The sequence below is a fragment of the Sorex fumeus genome, unplaced genomic scaffold, assembly GCF_029834395.1.
Source record: "Sorex fumeus unplaced genomic scaffold, SorFum_2.1 ptg000130l, whole genome shotgun sequence".
In the NCBI taxonomy this organism is placed as follows: Eukaryota; Metazoa; Chordata; class Mammalia; order Eulipotyphla; family Soricidae; genus Sorex; species Sorex fumeus.
In genome coordinates this window covers 1,233,234-1,253,224 of record NW_026606187.1, presented here as the reverse complement: position 1 = coordinate 1,253,224, position 19,991 = coordinate 1,233,234, and the positions used below count along the sequence as shown (strand labels likewise).

Below are 19,991 nucleotides of genomic sequence, written 5' to 3'. Positions count from 1 at the left end.
CCAGCCACGCCGCTCTGTCCACTCACCTTTCACTTTCAGCCCCCCTCCCCCGCCCCCCCAGGGTCACGTCGCAGATGGTCACCGCTTTGGGGAACTAAAGGAAGCTCAGTCCTGACTCATTGGTGAGGGCCGAGCTGCAGGAACTTGGGTTCTTTCCAGAGCGGGTGCCTGGAGATGTGCAGACACTCGTCTCCCGGCAGACGAGATGGGGTAGTTGGGGCGTTTGTGTGGCCGAAGCTTCACCACGGGGCCGAAACACCTTGTCCTCCTACCGAAAAGTGGGGTAGGGCCAGAGAATTTCGTCCTCCATTTTCTTTCTGACTCTTGGAAATGTCACAGTCGCCTTGCTGGACTGGGGTGGGGTGCTGGGCTTTTGGGGTGTCCCTGTGCCTGTCTCTGATAAGTATTAATTTGGGGTACCTTTAGTTGTGCTTATTTGCCATCTGAATATTCTGCTGTTGTGCTTTTCTAAGGATTTTTCCGATTTTAAAAAATTGAGTTTACTTGTGATAAAATTATTTCTAATCGTTTTGCAGCCCTACAGAGCTTGAAGATATACAAAGTATAGAATCTATTTGTATCATGCGCATAAATATATCACAATAAGAATCATGCACCATTGCATAGAATGATGTATAATCAGTATCACAAGGTATTATATTTATCTTGTATGTTATATATAGAATATATACATGTATACAATATACATAATCTCCCATTTCAGTTGAAATTTTTGATGAATAAGTTCTTAATTTGGCGAAGTCCATCTTGCCAGTCTTTGAAGCTGGAGTTTTCTCGGTGATTTTAAGGTCTGTTGCTTGCTTGCAGGCGATACTATCTGGAATTTTCTTCTGAATGTTTATTGTTTTGCATGTCTACAGTATATCTGGGATTTAGTTTTAGGAGTGGTGGAGTGGAGGGCGGGAGTTCTTTTCCCAAGAACATTGACTTGCACTCCCTTCCTTGTCTTCTCTCTGCCTGTGCTGGGAGCCAAATGCTTAGGATTTGGGAGTTTTTCACTACTCTGTTCTTTTTCATGGACCAAACTGTTTTCCTTGCAGAAAATGCCAGAAGTTCTCCAGAGTGTAATCTTACAGAGACTCCCTCACCCCCTCTTGCCTCCTTTCCTTCCTCCCTCTCTCCCTCCCTCTCCCCCCCATCTCTCTCTTTCCCTCTTTCTCTTCCTTCCCTCTCCCTCCCTCTCTTCTTCCCTCCCCCCTTCCTTCACACATGCATCAGTGCTCAGGGCTTACTCCTGGCTCTGCACTCAGGAATTGCACCTGGCAGTGCTCAGGAGCCATACCAAGGCCAGGAATCAAACCCAGGCCAGCTGCGTGCAAGACAAGCACCCTGCCCCTTGAACTATCACTCTCGCCCCCGAGAACTGACATCTTTCAAGCGTTAAATACTCAAATCTATTTTATACTCATATATTCTTGGGCTCTCTTATTGTCTTAAGAAATGAGTTTCTGTGAAGCACATTTTATTAGAAATAATTCTAATTGATTTTTATACTGATAAACATTCTGCCACTGAAATTTTTTTTTTCTGCTTATGGTCGACGTGCAGCAATCCCAGAGTTATTTTTTGCATTGGTATATCTTGCGCTCCCATTTTGTCAAATGGGAGTTCCAAACCCACCCAGAAATAGCTGCTGGAGAGATAGCACAACCAGTAGGGCTGGAGAGATAGCACAACCAGTAGGGCTGGAGAGATAGCACAACCAGTAGGGCGTTCGCCTTGTACACGGCCAACCCGGGTTCGATTCCCAGCATCCCATATGGTTCCCTGAGCACCACCAGGAGTAATTCCTGAGTGCAGAGCCAGGAGGAACCCCTGAGTATCGCCAGGTGTGACCCAAAAAGAAAAAAAATAGCGACTGAGTCCGCCCCTTCCACTGGCTGCCGGGTCTGGGGACCTCTTGGTGCGTGGCTCCAGGTGGGCAGGCTGGTGCCAACCAGAGCCCAGACTTGGCCTTTGCTAACCACTAGCTCTGTTCTACCTTCGTCACGACCTCGAGGACACAGCTCAGTATTATAACCGCATGCACATGGCCAGACCACGAGTCTCTAGAAATCTTTTTTTCGTGTGACTGAAACTCAAGCACCTCTGAACAACAACTCCCAGTTTCCCCCGCCCACCAGCCCCTGGCAACCACCATTCTACTTTCCATTTCCCTGGGCCCGATGACTTCGAGTGTGCCAAGGAGTGGAACCTTGTAGGCTTTCTCTGTTTGGGTTTTTGGTTTTCTGTTTGTTTTGATGAATGACTTATTTCACAGAGTTTTAGAGCCCGACGTTAATTTGCATTGCAGATTGTTCTTTTAAAGATTAATTAATATCCTATTGTCTTTACCCATTCCTTAGCCCGGTGAATTTAGGTGACTTTCCACATCATGCTTACTGTAAATAATTCTGTCCTGAGCATGGGCCTCAGATGTCTCTGAGGTATTTGAGATACTGTGATTTTCAGAGATTTCATTAACTTCTAACTTGCTCCATACAGTTAAATATTGTATCTTCCAATCCATAAAGGTTAAATTCTTTCCTTCCTTCCTTCCTTCCTTCCTTCCTTCCTTCCTTCCTTCCTTCCTTCCTTCCTCTCTCCCTTCCTTCCTCTCTCCCTTCCTTCCTCCCACCCTTCCTCCCTCCCACCCTTCCTTTGTACCTTCTTTGTACCAGTTGCGCTAAGACCTTAGCTCTGACTGTGCTCAGGGATCCCTCCTGGTGGTGCTCAGGGGACCATATGTGATGCAGGACTTGAACCAGAGTTAGCTGCATGCAAGACTTGTGCCTTACTTGCTGTACTATCTCTCCAACCCTGAGTATGGAATTTCTTTGCATTAATTTTTACCTTCTTTAATTTCTTCCAGCAATAGTTTGTCGTTTCCACTATACAAGTCTATGGCCTTCTGGGAAAACTGTATTCTGAAGTATTTTGTTCTTTTCAGTGCTATTGTAAAGGGTATTGTTTAATTTAAATTTTTCCTTGTGAGTATATAGAAATGCAATCGATTTTTGACTCTTGATTTTTGTATCCTATGACTTTGCTAAATTACTTACTCGCTCAATAGTTTTTTGGTGTGGAATCTGTAAGACTTTTATGTGCAAGATCATATCATCATCAGAGATCATTTTACTCTTTCTTTTTTAATTTGCATTGTTTTTAAACTTCTTTCTTATAGCCTAAGTACATTGGTTAGAACTTCTTTCCCAATGTTCAATAGAAGAGACGAGACTGGGCATTTTTTTCTGTTTTTCACCATTTGACTCTTAGGTTAACTGTGGACTTTTCACATATGACCTTTAATGTGTTGAGGTGATTTCCTAGTGCTCCTACTTGACTGGGTGCTTTTTGTCATGAAAGGGTGTTGAAATTTGTCAATTTTGTTTTCTGCATCCATCCCAGTGATCGTGTGATTTCCGCCCCTCTCCCCTTATTGCTTCGGTGCATTTTTGAACATGTATTCTAACATCTCAGGGCTAAATCCCACTTCATTAGGTGTATGACTATTTTAGTGTACTGTTGGCTTCTGTTTCGTAGGATTTTGTTGAGACTTTTTGCATCAGTATTCACCCAGGGAACCAGGAAGATGACAATGGGCAGGAGTGCAGACTTGCCATGCAGGAGTCCAGGCCGGATCCCTGGTGCAGCCTGGTGCTCTGGACATCCCAGGATTGATCCCTGAGCACTGAACCAAGAGTAGCCCTTGAGCATAGCCAGGTGTTACCCATAGCCCTTAACCAAAAATGACCAAAAATATTGGTCTGGGGTTTTCTTTTAGTGTTTGGCTGTCTTTGGTGTCAGGGCAGTGTTGATTCGAATAAAATGAGTTTATAGTTTATATGTGTTCTCTTTGGTTCGGGCATGAGTTTGAGACAGGTTGCCATTTCACCTTATTTACATTTGAGAGAAATCTCCAGGGAAGGAATAATCTGACTCTGGGCTTTTTTTGTGTTGGCAATTTTGAACAACTGATTCCTTATCCTTATAATATATAGGTCAGTTCATATTTTCTGTTTCTTTAAAACTCAGGTTAGATAAGTTATAAGTTTCTAAAAATATATCTTTTTTTTACCTTATTGCATTGACTCGGACCTCTGAAATAAGGCATTTCTCATCTCTTCCTAACCCCAGGGTTAAAGTATTTGATATCTCGTCCTTACACACATTGTTAGCTGTGTTCTTTCCTGAGTGTGTGTGTGTGTGTGTGTGTGTGTGTGTGCGTGCGTGCGCACATACCTATTATCAGGTCAAAGTATATTTCTTCTATCTTGTTTTTTTTCTTCTATCTTGGTTTTCTGACTCTTTAAAAAATTATGAATATGTGTCGTGATTTATGAAATGTATTTTCTGAAGCTTCTAAAACCACATAAATGTTCTCCGTTCTGTTAATGTAATGAAATAGAGTACCGATTTCCAGAGCCAAATGATTTGCACTCCTGGGACAGAGCACAGGGTGCTCGTGCGTCACCTGCCTTGGTACTCATCATTAGATTTGATTTGCCCATTTTTAAATTTAGAATTCTGACATCGAGCGATAGCACAGCGGGTAGGGCGTCTGCCTTGCACGCAGCCAACATGGCCGACCCAAGTTCGATTCCTCCGCCCCTCTCGGAGAGCCCGGCAAGCTACCGAGAGTATTCGATATGCCAGACACAGTAACAACAAAGTCTCCAATGGAGACGTTACTGGGCCCGCTCGAGCAAATCGATGATCAACGGGAGGGCCTTTACTTTACTATGAGAGATATTCATCTATAATTTTACTTTATTTTTTTTAATTTTTTAAAAAAATTTATTAGTGAAACACCATGAGGTACAGTTGTAGACTTACAAGTTTTTGTGTTTGGGTTTCAGTTGTACAATGATCGATCCCATCCCTCCACCAGTGCCCATTCTCCACCACCAATGATCCCAGTAACCCTCCCACCTCCCCTAACCTCCCCCCCTCCCATCCTGCCTCTGTGGCAGGGCATTCCCTTTTATTCTCTCTCTCTCCTTTTGGGTGTTGTGGTTTGCAAAAGAAACATTGAATGGCAATCATGTTCGGTCTATAGTCTACTTTCAGCATGCATCTCCCATTCTGGGAGGATCCTCCCAACACCCTTTACTTGGTGTTCCCTTCTCTATCTGAGCTGCCTTTTCCTCTAGCATGTGCGGCTGGCCTTCAAGCCATGGAGTGAACCTCCTGGTACTTTTCTCGACTATTCTTGGATGTTAGTCTCCTATTTTGTTACGTTATATTCCCCAGATGAATGCAATCTTTCTATGTCTGTCCCTCTCTTTCTGACTCATTTCACTTAGCATGATACTTTCCATGCTTTATTTTAAATCCAAGTTTGGTGTCAAAGTTGTGTACATAACTCTGGTGTTTAGTTCATTTACATCTGCTAAACCATAACGATGCTCAGGTTCTTGGGGGAATGGTTGGCCATCTTGGGGTTCCCGTCTCTTCTTTAGTCTCATACTTTCCTTTGTTTCATTTTCTAAAGACAAAATTTAAGATGCCAGAGTGATAGTGCAGCGGGTAGGACGTTTGTCTTGCATGCAGCCGACCCAGGTTCGATCCCTGGCATCCCATATGGTCCCCCAAGCACCCCAGGAGTAATTCCTGAGTGCAGAGTCAGGAGTAGCCCCTGAGCACTGCTGGGTGTGACCCAAAAAGCAAAAGAAAAAGGGGTTAACTTGAAAAATTGATTACTCTCTTTCTTGTCTTTTAGTGTGTTCGTTTTATGTTCTTTTTATCATTTTTTAGTGCTTACCTAATAAATTACATAAATTACTTTGGGAAATCTGTCTTATTTACATCAGTACTTTTATTGCTTCCCAGAAAATCAGAGGCCCTTAATCTTATCTACTGCTTTTTACTTTTGAAGCATCATGGTCATATATTTTTCATTTTGCACATGGCTATCGAACACGTCACCACCATTATCTTAAGCAAGTACTGTTCGTACCTACTTACAATGCTTTCCCATGTTCTCCATTTTTTCTTGGAATATCTTGACTTTTCAGCAGGGATTGCATTTCTTTTGCCCTCCAAAGTCACTCTAGTATATGCTTTGATGTAGCTCTTACAGTGGTAATTTTTTTCTCAGCTTTTATTTTATTCTTTGGCCTAAAAAATATCTTTATTATAATCTTCATAAAAATGTGTAATTGATGGGGCTGGAGCAATAGCACAGCGGGTAGGGAGTTTGCCTTGCATGCGGCCAACCCGGATTCAATTCCCAGCATCGCATATGGTCCCCTGAGCACCGCCAGGGGTAATTCCTGAGCGCAGAGCCAGGAGTAAACCCTGTGCATCGCTGGGTGTGACCCAAAAAGAGAAAAAAAATGTGTAATTGAAATTTAATTCTTGTGGGCTGGATTGATAGCACAGCGGGTTGGCCATTTGCCTTGCACGCGGCTGACCCGGGTTCAATTCCCAGCATCCCATATGGTCCCCTGAGCACCACCAGGAGTGATTCCTGAATGCAGAGCCAGGAGTAACCCCTGAGCATCACTGGGTGTAAAAAAATTAAAAAAATATTAATTCTCATGTAAAACTCATTCTCCTGATGCATATGGTGAAGGGAATTTCGCATATTCAGAGAGTGGGGCAGCCACTGAATGCAGAATGTTGTCATCTATCACAATAGAATCAAGACTGGAAAACAAAGAACACAACCTAGATTTAATCATTGTCACTGTCTTTTCACACCTGGTGGTGCTCAGGGATTACTCCTGGCTCTGTGTTCAGGGAGCACCTTTGGCGGTGCTGGGGGGTGGGGGGACCGAATGGGATAAGGGGATTGAACCCGGTCAGCTGCGTGCCAGGCAAACACCCTCCCCGCTGTACTATTGCTCTGGCCTTGATGTCTTTGTTTCTGACTCCGTTTCTTCCCTGTCAGCCCCCGTGTCTCAAACCTTTAAAACAGTGTCGGTCGTTTCCTGGGGCTTCCCAGAATGGGTGCAGATGCTTCTTGGACACACATGTGAGTGTCCCCTTTAGGATCACTTGGTCGGGCACTGCGTGTGGCGTGCGTGAGTTCCTCTCAGGGCTGCACTGCTGTCCCTCTGCGTTGTCTGTGGGACAACGGGGTGATTTGTGGGTGTGATGTGCCGGTTCCTCTTCACGGGGCACCTGGCACCCCACCAAACCTTTCCTCCTTTAGCTGATGGAGGCAGAGGTTGCTTCTGGGTTTTCACTGCTGAAAGCCCTCCTGCCCCAGAAACCCCGGCACACACCTGGGGTTTCCTGCCCCAGGAACCATCACACACGCGCGGGGGGGGCGGTCCTGCCCCAGAAATCCTTTGCATACGCTCCTTGCACACATACGTCAGTGTCCCTGTAGGAGTCAGGACAGCGTGAGTGAAACAGCTGGATTGGGGCCAGTCCCCTTCTCAGGCCCCTCCGACAGTGCCCACCTGTCTTCCAGCACTTCCCTTGGCCTGGGCACTTGCTGTGAGTGAGGGCTCCCCCTGCACCCGGCCTCAGTGCACAGCGCGCGCGTGCAGTCAGTTCCGTTTTAGCTGAGCCCTCCGCTGCCGTGGCGTGGCACAGAGCTTTGATTTCCATTTTGTTGCTGCCTCTGAACTCAAGCACGTGATGCTTCTTGTGGCCAAGTTCAATCTGGGCACCCACCCCTCCAACTCTTCCACTCCCTGCATCTTCCGCTTATGGTTTTGGCTTTTTGGGTCACACCCAGTGATGCTAGGGGTTCCTCCTGGCTCTGCACTCAGGGATCACTCCTGGCGGTGCTCAGGGGACCCTATGGGATGCCGGGGATTGAATGCAGGGAGGTCATTCAAGTCAACCGCCCTCCCTGCTGTCCCATTGCTTGATCCTGAGTACTGACGTGTTGACTCCCGAGGAGCCTGTGTGTGTGAGGCCGGTGCTACTCTGGAAAGCTGAGTGAGTCCTGGGCCCCCAAAACCCGGTTTTAGCCTCCAGGGCACCCCCTTTTCTGCTGAGATGGTGGGACTATTGGCCCTTGAGATTGGGACAAAACGGGTCCAGATCAATAGCAAGAGATAATAATCCCAGGGAGAGCCTTAAGAGAGGGAGTTCTAGAACATTCCACCATAGCATCAGGGATGCCACAAGAGCACCAGGCAGCTCGTCAGGGTTGAGTTTGGAGTGATGGGAGGGCGGACAGCATTAGTGGGGGTGTTGTGGTGGGCAGGGTGTGAGGGGTGGTCTGAACCAGAGCTGCAGCTCCCAGGGCATCGCCACAGCTGTGCCCGCCCACAGGGCACTGTGGTGCCATTTCAGAGATGAGAACTGGGGTTGGAGAGAGCTGCAGCCACCTGGGACCTCTGGTGCCCCATGTGCGGTCCTTGGTACTGAGCATGCCTCAGGCACTTGCTGTCCAGCTGTGGCTCTGGGCTCAGCTAGTGGAAGAGTCCAGTTGTGTATGTGTGGGCGGCATCCGGCTTGCCCAGTGCTCGGCACACGCCCCTGGGACTTGAACAGCAGGTGCCAGTTAGTGTCATCTACGCAGCTGACAAAGACGGCCTCCGCCCTGTCCCCAAGAGGTGCCTTCTGGCCAGAGTCCTAGGAAGGTGCCCAGCTCAGCTGTCCTTGGCACCCCTGCTCCGTGCACTGGAGCTTTGTGGCCAAGCGTGGGCTGGATGCCCCCCGTCGGCTGCAGGTTGAGGACCCTTCCCTAGAGGGGAAGAGACGTCGGGGACAGAAGTGCAGGGGCAGCCCCGCACCCCGGAGGCCCGCGTGGCATTTGTGTGCAGTGCCGGGGACCATGGAAGACCAGGGCTACCTCTTGGGGTGCAGAGTCCATGCATTGGCCCGGGGGCCCTAGGGCGGGGCCTCGAGGCTCTTGTGATGAAGGCAGAGCCCCTCAAGGTTCACTGGGAGGGGCTGCGTGCCTCCATGCATGTCTGCGTGGGGCTGACCCCGGTGTTGAATTAAGTGCCTTGATTTATTTATTCTGAGATCCCAAGGGACTCTCAGGAGGCCCGGGGCTGCCCTCCCCCATGATAGCTGGAAGGTCAAAGGCAGAGCCGCGGGTGGGACAGCCGATCCCCAGGACCCTCCAGGGCTGCTCCTAGCACGGCCCCGGGGACCCTGTGGCGCTGGGCATGGAAAGCCGGACCGGGTGCGGGCTGGGACGTATCCTCACTGTTGTGTCCTCATTCTGTCCCGGGGTGGGGTCTTTGTCATAGCAACGTCCCTCATTGGAAAGCGTGCTGGAGACGAAGGCACGCATGCAGGTGTCGCTGCCCTGATGAAGTCGGGGCTCTGTTCTTAAGGGGTTCATAGGTGGAAACTGTAGTCAGTGAGAACTCGGGCGCACGGTCTGCACACAAGGCCGGCATGGGGAAAGGGAGGGCTCCCGGATCCCATGATTGCCCCTAGAGCCGCCAAGCGTGAGTGGGCCCGCTACCCACCCACTGTCAGGGAGCACGACACCCCCACTGTCTGCCTTTGCCTCCTGCATTCCCCCAGGACTCCCCCAGAGAGCTCCGGAAGGCTTGAGAGGGCAGGGGACCCGCCAACACTGTTTCGTCTGCCCCCTCCTCCTCCTGTCTCCTGGGGAGCAGAGCAAGGGGTGGGGGGGTTAGCAGGAAGGGCTCAGAGTGGCCAGAGCAGCCCGTCCTCTGGGCACCAGGTTCAGCGGCAGCTCAGCTGGGAGAGGCTCCCGGGTCTGGGACCTTACAGGCTGCAGAGTTAGATTTTTGTTAAAGCCCCTTGATTTGTCAAATCCTTCATCACTGCATAGAATAGAGTGCTCTGGCCCTGAGCCCACCACCCACCGGTGTCAGCTGCCCTGCCCCTGCGTCCCCAGGGTCCCTTTCAGGGCCCCTCAGGCCGGCCCATCCCGGCGGCAGGCACAGCTTTGGGTTTGGTTGTAGTCTGGTCCCGGGTTTCAGAGCTGTTGGTTTTGTGGTTTGGAGTTGTATCGGCGCCGCCCACCTGCCCGCAGCCCTCGTGCCCCGCGACTTCCCGTCTGCCCCGGCTGGCTTCCTCTCCGCGCGGCCTGTCCCCCTCTGTCCCGCTTCCCGCGGGCTCCCAGGTCACGGGGGTTTCGGCAGCCCCAAGCTGCGTGCGCTCCCCGCACCCGTGTCTGCCCTCCAGCCCTGGCCTCAACGGTGCCCCAGCAGTCCCCAGCCCACACTTGGTCTCAAGGACAAAACTCCAGTCCCTGATGCAGCTGGGGCGGGGGCGGGGGGGCAGTCCCAGCCTCCCCTGGACGGGGATTTAGGGGCCAAGAGGTGAGGGAGGTGGGGTGGGGGGAGGGTCACCATAGATTTATGATTTTCAGATCACACCCTGCTGCGCTCGGGCTTCCTCCCACCAGTGCCCAGGGGACCGTGTGGTGTCCGGGATTGAACCCGGGCGGGGCCACTTGTCTACCTGGTGGTTTCTAAGGGGGCAGGACTCCTTGGGCCTCCAGGACCTCCTGCTTCATTGGGGTTTGTCTGGACACTGACCGCAGGCTCTGAGGACAGTGTCTAGGGGAGGGGGCATGAACAGGCTGATGGGGAAAGGGAGTGTGCGGGGTGAGTGGAATATGTGGGTTGAGCGAGGTGAGGGGGTGGATAGGGTGATGGGGTGGATGTGGGGAGGGGGTGGGTGGAGTGGAATGAGTGGGTGGGTGGGGTGAGGGGGTGGGCAGGGTGACGGGGTGAGTGGAGTGGAACGAGGGAGTGGGCGGGGTGATGGGGGGAGGGGAGGCCGCCCAAATCCCGTGCCCAGCCCACCACCTCTCTGTGTGCCTCTTCCAGGGCCCTGGAGGCAGCATGCGTCCTGGCTGGGGTGTCCTTCTGCTCCTGCTGACCCTCCAAGCTGGTGAGTGGTGCCCCGGCTGGCTGGACAGTGTCTCCACATTGGCCAAGAGGCCACGGGCTTGGGATCTGTGTGTCCCCTGGCGGCCACACCTGGGTGCACCTCCCCAGGAATTGACTCTCTCCAGCAGACAGTGCCTCTGGGAAAGGGGGCACGTGGGGGCACACGGGGTCTCACGGGGTCTTACATGTCCTGGCTCTGTGTGTCTGGGGGCCAGGCAGGGGCCTGCTGGGAGTCAGCAAGACAGACCGTGCCGCGGGCTCTTGCCCAAATCAGGTTCTTTTCTTCCCTGTGGTCGTCAACTGCCCCCACAGGCCCTGACCTTCTCCTGAGGGTCGTCTCCTCCTGGACATCTCGGATCCCCCGGGGGTGGCCCTGAGGATTGTGCAGACGGGGATCTCAGGCCAGGGCTAAGAGAGGAGATCCACCCGTAGTGTCCACCGGGGAGGTCCATCCTCAGTGCACACCTGGGAGGTCCACCCACAGTGTCCACCTGGGCGGTCCATTGCAATGTCTGCCCAGGAGCAGAGGGGACGCCCTGGTAGTCCCTCCCCCACTGTGCTATGGCGGGCATGATGGGCAGAGTCACTTCCGCTTTCCCGGGTGAGGGTCTCAACTGCTCCTGGAGGGAGGGGCACCCTGGCGATTCTGGGATCCTCTTGCTTCATTTTCAGCATCCGACTAGACAGAGGCCCAGGGAGGAACACCCCCCCCCCACCCTGCCGCTCCACTCCCCCGGGTTTCCTTAGTCAAAGAAAAATAGGGAAAAGCCACTGAAAATGAATCCTCTTAAAAAGGGGAACGGGTTTCTGGTAAACTGTGTGCGTGGGGGGGGAGGGGTGTGAAACAGCCGCTTCAGCCCTTGCTCTCAGAGAACACAGCAAAAGCCCATTGGATGCGTTATCTCAAACATGAGCCACACTGTGGATTCCAACTGCACCGCTATTTTTAAAATAATGATTTGGGGTGCACGGATATTAAACCCTTTACTTAGCCAGAGACCAAATTACTTAAAATGATGATTTAAAATGGGGAATTTTGAAAAGGGCGTTAAACCTTCCACCTAGCCAGAGGCCAGATGTTTCAAAAATGATTGGGATTGCAGGAGTATTAAACCTTCCACCTAGGGGCCTGAACGATAGCACAGCGGGGAGGGAGTTTGCCTTGTATGACGGCCAATCCGGGTTCGATTCCCAGCATCCCATATGGTCCCCCGAGCACCACCAGGAGTGATTCCTGAGTTCAGAGCCAGGAGTAACTCCTGTGCATTGCCGGGTGTGATCCAAAAAGCGAAATAAAAATAAAATAAAATAAAAAGCTCAGTAAACCTTCCACCTAGTACAGGTGATAAGGGGCTTCCCTTGCCTGCGCTAACCCGGGTTCAGTCCCCAGCACTGCCCGGAGTGACTCCGGAGCACAGATCCAGGAGGAAACCTGAACAATGGAGTGTGTGGCCGACTTAGAAAAATAAAATCCTTCTGCCAAGATTTCCAGGAGGGAGGTTCTGAGCAGGCTTGTACACATCCAGCCTGAGGGCAAAGGGCGTGCTCTGTCAGGGCAGTTGAGTCCAGCCAGGGGTGTCCCCTCAGGGCTCTGGCTGTCCCCGGGGTGGGCTCCCTGGCACCTGGAGTTTGGGGCTGCCAGCCTGAGAGAAGGCGGGCCAGATGGGCTGGGGCTGGTGCCAGGCCGCTGGGAGGGCGCAGGGCTGGGACAGTGTGGTGAATCTGCTTCCCGTTCACAGCGCCCTGCGTCCTTGGCAGCCTTCAAACCCAGGACATGGACTCTTCAGGTATACAATGGTCCCCCTCCCCCCCCCCCAGGTTCCCCCATTTTATCCTGGTCCTGCAACCCCCAGGCAGCCCCCCACCAATGCCTGTGTCTCTCCTGACCCTGCAGGCTGGGGGTGCCCCAACCCTGACTGCTACACGGATTACCTCCAGACGGTCACCTGCCTCCTGGAAACGGGTCCCACCCGCCCAGGCATGCTCACGCTCACCTGGTAAGTGGAAAGACTCCCAGGGGAGCACCTAAAGGTTGTCATGGGCCAGCCGGTTCCTGAGTCCACTCAGCAATTGCACCTGATGTTTTTGGCCTCACGGAGGACTCCTGGGGCCACTGCCTGCCACATGACCAATAGTGTCACATGACCAGGCTCCCAGGACTCCTGCAGGGCAGCTCTGTCCTCCTCCAGGACTTGACTGTGGTTCTGAGACCCCAGAGTGGACCGCCCCCTCCACCCCCACCTGTGTTGGAACCCTGAGCATAGGCCAGCAACCTGCACAAAACAATCATTTCTGTGCTCACTTAATGCCCCTCACTCACCAGTGAGGACATTTAGGCCTCGATCTCACAACCAGTTGGTATAGCTGGGATTCAATCACACAGTCCGTCCCCAGGGTTCATAGGTCCCTGTTAGTCCTTGTTGTTGATCAAATAACCATCCCACTCTTGGCAGAGAATGGGAAGGCTGCCTTTATTCGATACCATCCCAGGGGGTAGATGAGCACTGCATGGGGGCTTGCAGGAAGGGAGAGAAGATGGGACTCGATTACCAGGAAAACTGGAGATTTACAGCCAAGGGGCCCGGTGGGTCAGATGGGAGGTGACTGAAGGAAAACCTCGGGGGTAGGAGCACTTTTGGCTGAGAGCACTGATCCAGCAGCAGCCCAGAGGGGGTGTGGTAGGCAGGAAGGGGAAAGAAACGCATCAGATACCAAGGGTGACTGGATAAGAGGATGAAAGTTTCAGGATAAACTGATTTCACAGTGGTCTTGGTAGAACCAGATGATGCCGAGATGCACAAAGAAGCCCAAAAGTCAGGGTTAGAGGAGGGGGAAGTTCAGTAGCTTTGCCAGGGAGTCAAGCACTGTCACTACACTGAGAGAAACCAGCAACCTGCCCTGTGATCATCTATTCAGCAGTTCTTCCATTTGTCCATCCTTCCATCCATCTGTCCATCCATCCACTCATGCATCCATCCATCTGTCCATCCATCTATCCATCTATCTATCCATCCATTCATCCATCAGTCCACACATCCATATTGGGCCATCCATTCATCCATCCATCTGTCCATTCATCCATTTATCCATTCATCCTTCTATCCTTCTATCTATCCATCCATCCATCATTTATCCATCTCCATCCATCATTCCATTCATCCATCTATCATCCAACCATCCATCCATCCATCCATCCATTTATCCATCTACCAGTCCACACATCCATATTGAACTATCCATCCATCCATCTGTCCATCAATCCACCCATCCACCCTTCCATCTGTTTATTCATTCGCCCATACATCCATTCATCCATCCATACATACATACATACATCCATTCATCCATCCACTCATCTGTCCGTCCATCCATCCATCCATCCATCCATCCATCCACCCATCTGTCAATCCATCCATCCATCCATCCATCCATCCAATTGCTCATTTATCAGTTTGCCCATAAATTCATCCATCCATCCATCCATCCACCCACCCATCTGTCAATCCATCCATCCATCCATCCACCCACCCATCTGTCAATCCATCCATCCATCCATCCACCCACCCATCTGTCAATCCATCCATCCATCCATCCATCCATCCATCCATCCATCACCTGTTGATCCATCCGATCATTTATATCTCCATTCAGTCGTTCAGAACTCAGAGTTAAGCTCCCACAGACAGGGAGTTAAGTCCATCCGAGTTTCATGATGCCTCAAATATCCTGGCACCATGGATTGCCATGGGAAGTGTTCCAGAGGCAGATAAGCATGTGGGCTGCCCTTGGGGTACTATCTAATGACAGCGCGCCCCATGGAACACACGAGAAAGGCCCATCTGCGCTGGTGTCTCTGGACACAGCGGCCCCTGCCTGGAGTCCCTCTGTGAGCTGAGGCCTGAGTGGGAGCTGCAGGAATCGTGAGGTCCCGGGAGCCTGCAGGAGAGAAAAACTAGCCAAGAAGGCAAGACTGAGGGGCCAGACTTCATCTTCTGGCTGGGAGGTAGCCATGGAAGACGTGACTGGCAGTGTCAAAAGAAAAAAAATGGGCCCACACATCCCCACTGGGCCTTATGGGCGACATTTTCTTTCTTTCTTTCTTTCTTTCTTTCTTTCTTTCTTTCTTTCTTTCTTCCTTTCTTCCTCTTTCTTTCTTTTTCTTTCTTTTTTTTTCTTTTTGGGTTACACCGGGCGATGCACAGGGGTTACTCCTGGTTCTGCACTCAGGAATCACTCCTGGCAGTGCTCAGGGGACCCTATGGGATGCTGGGAATCGAACCCGGGTTGGCCGTGTGCAAGGCAAACACCCTACCCGCTGTGCTATCTCTCTGGCCCTGGGTGACATTTTCTGAGCTTAAAGATGTAGGAAAAGGCTGATAACCCCTGGGCATGCTTCCCAAATCCGCCATTTCTGTCCAGGGGGACTTAAGAAGGGAGAGGAGGCACTGGAGTGATAGCACAGCGGGTAGCTCCTTTGCCTTGCACGTGACTGCTCTGGTTCCATCCCCAGCACCCCTGGGCATCTCTGGAATTGCCCAGAGCAGGGCACAGGGCGCTTCTGGCTCTCAGTCCACAGCAGGACAGTAGCAGATGCTGACAGAAGCGCGTGTGGGAAGGAGTCTTGGGCGTAGCTTTCCCTCTTCCTGTGGGATGCAGAGGGGAGGGAGAGTGTGGTAGGAAGGGTTGAGGCTGGGTGCGGGCAGGGACCCACATTTCTAAAGCTGGGAGCTGTGGCCCTGGAGGCCGTGAGCGCCCCCCTCCTTGGGGGTGTGTCAGGGCAGGGATATTCAGGGCTGGGCTGGCCAGTGGCCCCCAGCCCCAGCGAGCGCCCTGACTGCTCTGTCTTGAAGGGAAGACCCGGATGGAGAACTGGAGGATGAGGTCACCTCCTGCCACCTCCGGGGCACCGCCTACAATGCCACGCACACCCAGTACATGTGCCACATGGACGTGTTCCGCTTCATGCCCGACGACTTCTTCAGCGTCACTGCGACGGGCCCCTGGGACTCGTGCAAGAGGGACAGCTTCATGCTGGCCGAGAGAAGTAAGTTCCGGAGCCCGGGTTCCAGACACCCAGCCAGTCTCGGGGTGTGGGAACAGGCACCCCGTGCTGAGAGGCTGCGGGCGGGGGGGGTGGTGGTGGTGCAGGGGCCACCGCTGGGTGGACCTTGGATGGGCTCCCCCAGGATTCTGTCCCAGACGAGGCCCCTCTCTCTCTCTGCCCCCCAACTCGGCTCTACTGGAGCCAGAACCGCTGGTAGGGGCGGGTCTGCGGGTCCAGAACCCCCCAGGGTGGTCTGGCCAGCGGCTCATTTGGTCTTTCTGGCTCTTTCCTTCAAGTCCAGCCTCCCGCCCCTGTCAACGTGAGCGTGGCCTTCTCCGGCAGCTACAACGTGTCCTGGAGCTGCACCTACGACTCGGCGCCCGGGCCCACCCCGCTCAGGGACCGGCTGCAGTTTGAGCTGCTGTACTGCATCCAGGGGAACCTGGGGGTAGGCTCAGAGACCCACCTGAGAGCCAGAGAGGTGGGGGGAGGGGAGGAAGGAGCAGGCGGGTGTGTGTGCGTGGTGAGGACGGGCCAGGTCAGGACTGGCTGCAAGGACGCCCCCTCTGCCTGTTTCTCCTGGGCTTGGAACCCCCTTTCACCCCTGGCCCACCCGGTGACTCCCCGTGTGACGAGGAGGGGAACCCTCTAGGACAGCGCCAGAGAGCCCGCCCAGAATGGGGGCGGTCTGCAGCCCGCCCGCGGCTCAGGGGAGCCTGAGCAAAATTGTTCTAAAAGCATCCAGAACCAAGCAAGGGCAGCAAGCCGGGGGTGGGGGTTGGCGGGTTTCCTTTGTCCAGATGTCTTCCAGAGGGGTCTTTTGTTCAGAGTGCTGGTGCATTCCAGAATGTTCCTCCCCAGAGAAGGGTGACCCCCCTCTCTCCCCCCCAGGTCTCAGTGTGGTCCCTGTTTCCGCAGGGGCTTCCAGAACTGCTTTGGGCTACCTGGGTGGCAAGGGGCTCACAGGCAGGGGGGTGCTGCTTCCCGGGGAGCCTCACTGGGTGCCCCCCTTGCCTCGTGGCAGGAGCCCAGGAGGAAGCTGGTGTCCGTGAGCGCCAGGAGCGTCTCCCTCCTGCCCCTGGAGTTCCGCCCAGGCGCCAGCTACGTGCTGTGGGTGCGGGCAGGGCCCCTGCCCGGCTCGTTGTTTGCCGGGACCTGGAGCGAGTGGAGCGAGCCTGCCACCTTCCACACCCCGCCCGCAGGTGGGTGCGGTGGCCCCCCACCCTCTCCTGCAGACACTGGGACCCATGCTGCAGATGAGAAAACTGAACTGGGGGATGAGGATGTCTCCTGCTGGGGGTGGCCCGGGGAGCCAGGTCTCTCCGGCCCCCTCTTGCGCTCACCCTGGGCCCCTCCCCGCGTCTGCAGGGGCGTCCGGCCTGCAGGGGGATTTGCGCATGTGCCTGGTCCTACTCATCCTCGTGCCCGTCCTGGTCTTCTTGGGCCTGAAGTTCTTCCAGCCAGGGAGGTAAGGCCGGGGCGTGAGGTGGGAGGGGTCCGCCGGGTCGTCAGGAGGGTTACGGTCCCGCTCGGCCGGGTGCCCCTTCGCCCGCACAGCGGCCCTCCCCCGTGAGCCCGAGAGTGTCTGTCACTTGGCAAAGAGGGACCCCGAGGCCCAGAGGCCTGTCTGTCCAGAGGGCAGGTCCGGAGTGATGAGGGGACATGTGTGTCCCATACTCACACCTGGGCCCGTGGATTTTGTTCAGGTCCTTCCGGGCACAAGGGGCCCCCAGGTGAGGGGACAGAGCCCCCTTCTGCTCCAACCAAAGGGGGGCCCTCTGCAGCTGCGGGGCCGTACCAGTGGCGGGCGCTGGTGGGGGGAGACTGTGGGTCATCTAGTTCATTTCTCTGCAGACGCCAGATGAGACAGGGTGGAGGGGTGTCTCACATTGCAGGGTGGGGGCGCCGGGCCCCCATGACAGGAAATGGGGCTCAGAGGCAGCCTGGCCCTGATTCTGCACCTCCCAGGCCGCCTGCCCCCTCGCCCAAGTTTGCAGGTCTGGAAACTGAGGCTGGGAGAAGGGAGCTTCCTGGGGTGTGTGGCGAGCTGGGCTGGGTACACACTCACTGCTCACCCCTCTCCGGAGCAGGCTGACCAAGGCTGTGCCCAGCCCCGAGCACTTCTTTCTGTCCCTGTACAAGGCCCACGGCGGGGACTTCAAGGTGAGTGTCTCTCTGGGAGTGACCCCTCCCCTGTACCTCCAGCCTGTGGTCTGCAGAAGAAGGAGGAGGGGGGTTGCTGTCCAGGCTGGCCCTTCCTTAGAGGCTCTTGATGAGGGTGGGGGCGCTGGCCTTGCCTGCAAACAAGCCCCATTAAGGCACCCCGCCCGCCCCCGCCCACGCCCAGAGGGGTTCTGGTGCCTGTTTCCTGGGTGAGCGGATGTGGGGAGGGGAGGGTGGCACCTGGTCCCCTGAGCCCAGAAAACATGCCGGCTCCCCTGCTCCTGGGCTGCAGCCAGGAGGCGCCTTGATGGGTCACTCCCGAGGGGGCAGGACCACCCAGGACCCTGGCGCAGGTCAGGGCATGTCCCTCTGTGCTCTGGTCCTCACGCCCGTCCCCGTAGCCTGGGGCAGGGTGATGCCTGGGGTGGGGAGAGGCGGGGGGGTGCCTGGGACCAAAGTGTCTGGGTCCGAGCTGGACCCTGGGGGGAGGGAGACCAGCACCCTCCCAGATGTGGACGGCACCCTGAGGCTGAGATTCAGCTGCTTGTTCCAGGCGGGTGGCTGCATGACCCCCGAGGCAATGGGTTCAGGGTTTATGGCCCCCGAAGCTGGGCTCTCTCTGACCCTAAGTGTCTCCTGGCACCACTAGGAGGGGGAGAGAGAAAGGAGAGAACAAGAGAGAGGAAGAAAGGAAGGAGGGAAGGAGGAAAGGAAAGATGGAAGGAAGGAGGGGAGGGAGGGAGGGAGAAAAAGAAGGGAGGGTGGGAGGAATAAGCCCTTAAGGAAGGAAGGAAGGAAGGAAGGAAGGAAGGAAGGAAGGAAGGAAGGAAGGAAGGAAGGAAGGAAGGAAGGAAGGAAGGAAGGAATCAGGGCAGGCAGGCAGGCAGAGTGCTAGTACAGGGGTTTAGGTCTTGCCTTGTGCGTGGCCAATCCCAGTAGGGTCCTCAGAACCCCACATGGTCCCCCAGGCTACCCCCAGAGTGACCCCTGAGTGTGAGCCATGGATAAGCCCTGAGCCCTGTGGGGTGTGGCCCCCTCAAAGACAGGGGGTGGGGGGTCCCGGATGCCCCGGGCGCCTCTCGGCCACCCACTGTCTCTGGAGGGTTTATCCGGGTCTGGGATATCGGGGATAGGGAGGGTTTATCCCCGCCTGACCCCCTCCCTCCTCCCCTCCCCCAGAAGTGGGTGGGCACCCCCTTCACTGCGTCCAGCCTGGAGCTGGGCCCCTGGAGCCAGGGGACGCCGTCGTCGCGGCTGGAGCCCTGCAGCAGCGGCCCGGGGTCCGGCAAGGGCGCAGAGGCGGCGCAGCTGACCCCCGAGCCCCAGGAGACGGACGCGGCGCCCGCGGCCGCCCACAGCCCCGAGCGCGACCGGCCCTACGGCCTGGTGTCCATCGACACGGTGACCGTGGTGGACGCCGAGGGGCCCTGGGCCTGCGCGTGCGCGGAGGACGGCTACCCCGCGCTGAGCCTGGACCCGGACCCCGCGGGCCGGCTGCGGCTGGACCCCACCGTGCTGGCCTGCGGCTGCGTGTCGGACGAGCCCCCCGCCCGGCCCGGGGACGCGCTGGACAGCCTCCTGGGAGCCGGGGCGGGCGGCGAGCCGGGCTCCCCGCCGGCCAGCCTGGACATGGACACCTTCGACAGCGGCTTCGCGGGCTCCGACTGCGGCAGCCCCGTGGACGAGCCCCCGGCCGAGGGGGCCCCCCGCAGCTACCTGCGCCAGTGGGTGCTCCTGGGCCCCGCGGCCGGCGAGTGAGGGGCTGGGGCCGGGGTCCAGGGCGCGGGGTCCGCGGTGGGCTCACATCGCGTGGCCCCGGGGGTCCTGGCGGGACGCTGCAGGGCCGGGAACCCGCGACCACCACCCTCCGTCGCCCCTTTCACGGGGTGGGGCTGCGCGCGGGACCCTCCTGGGAAGACTGGGGGTCCCGGATCACAGCGGTGCTTCCTGGATGCAGCCCCCCTCCGCTCGCCCCCACCACACACCAGGGC

General features: G+C 55.1%; 1 protein-coding gene across 1 annotated transcript; it reads left to right on the top strand.

Annotated features, from left to right (window-relative positions):
* Window positions 1–260: 260 nt before the first annotated feature.
* On the top strand, window positions 261–19,758 carry IL21R (interleukin 21 receptor). Its single transcript, XM_056138800.1, has 10 exons — window positions 261–283; window positions 10,731–10,794; window positions 12,533–12,580; window positions 12,688–12,790; window positions 15,644–15,837; window positions 16,134–16,285; window positions 16,862–17,039; window positions 17,206–17,305; window positions 17,928–18,000; window positions 19,180–19,758. Exons 2-10 carry the CDS (start codon window positions 10,746–10,748, stop codon window positions 19,756–19,758), a joined length of 1,476 nt encoding a protein of 491 aa, XP_055994775.1. The 5' UTR covers window positions 261–283; window positions 10,731–10,745.
* The last annotated feature ends 233 nt before the right edge of the window (window positions 19,759–19,991 follow it).

Coding starts and splice junctions, on each gene's coding strand:
- IL21R (XM_056138800.1), top strand. CDS start 10,746: ATGCGTCCTGGCTGGGGTGTCCTTCTGCTCCTGCTGACCCTCCAAGCT. Junction 15,838..16,133: donor CTTCATGCTGGCCGAGAGAA/GTAAGTTCCGGA, acceptor CTTTCCTTCAAG/TCCAGCCTCCCGCCCCTGTC. Junction 18,001..19,179: donor CCCACGGCGGGGACTTCAAG/GTGAGTGTCTCT, acceptor CCCCTCCCCCAG/AAGTGGGTGGGCACCCCCTT.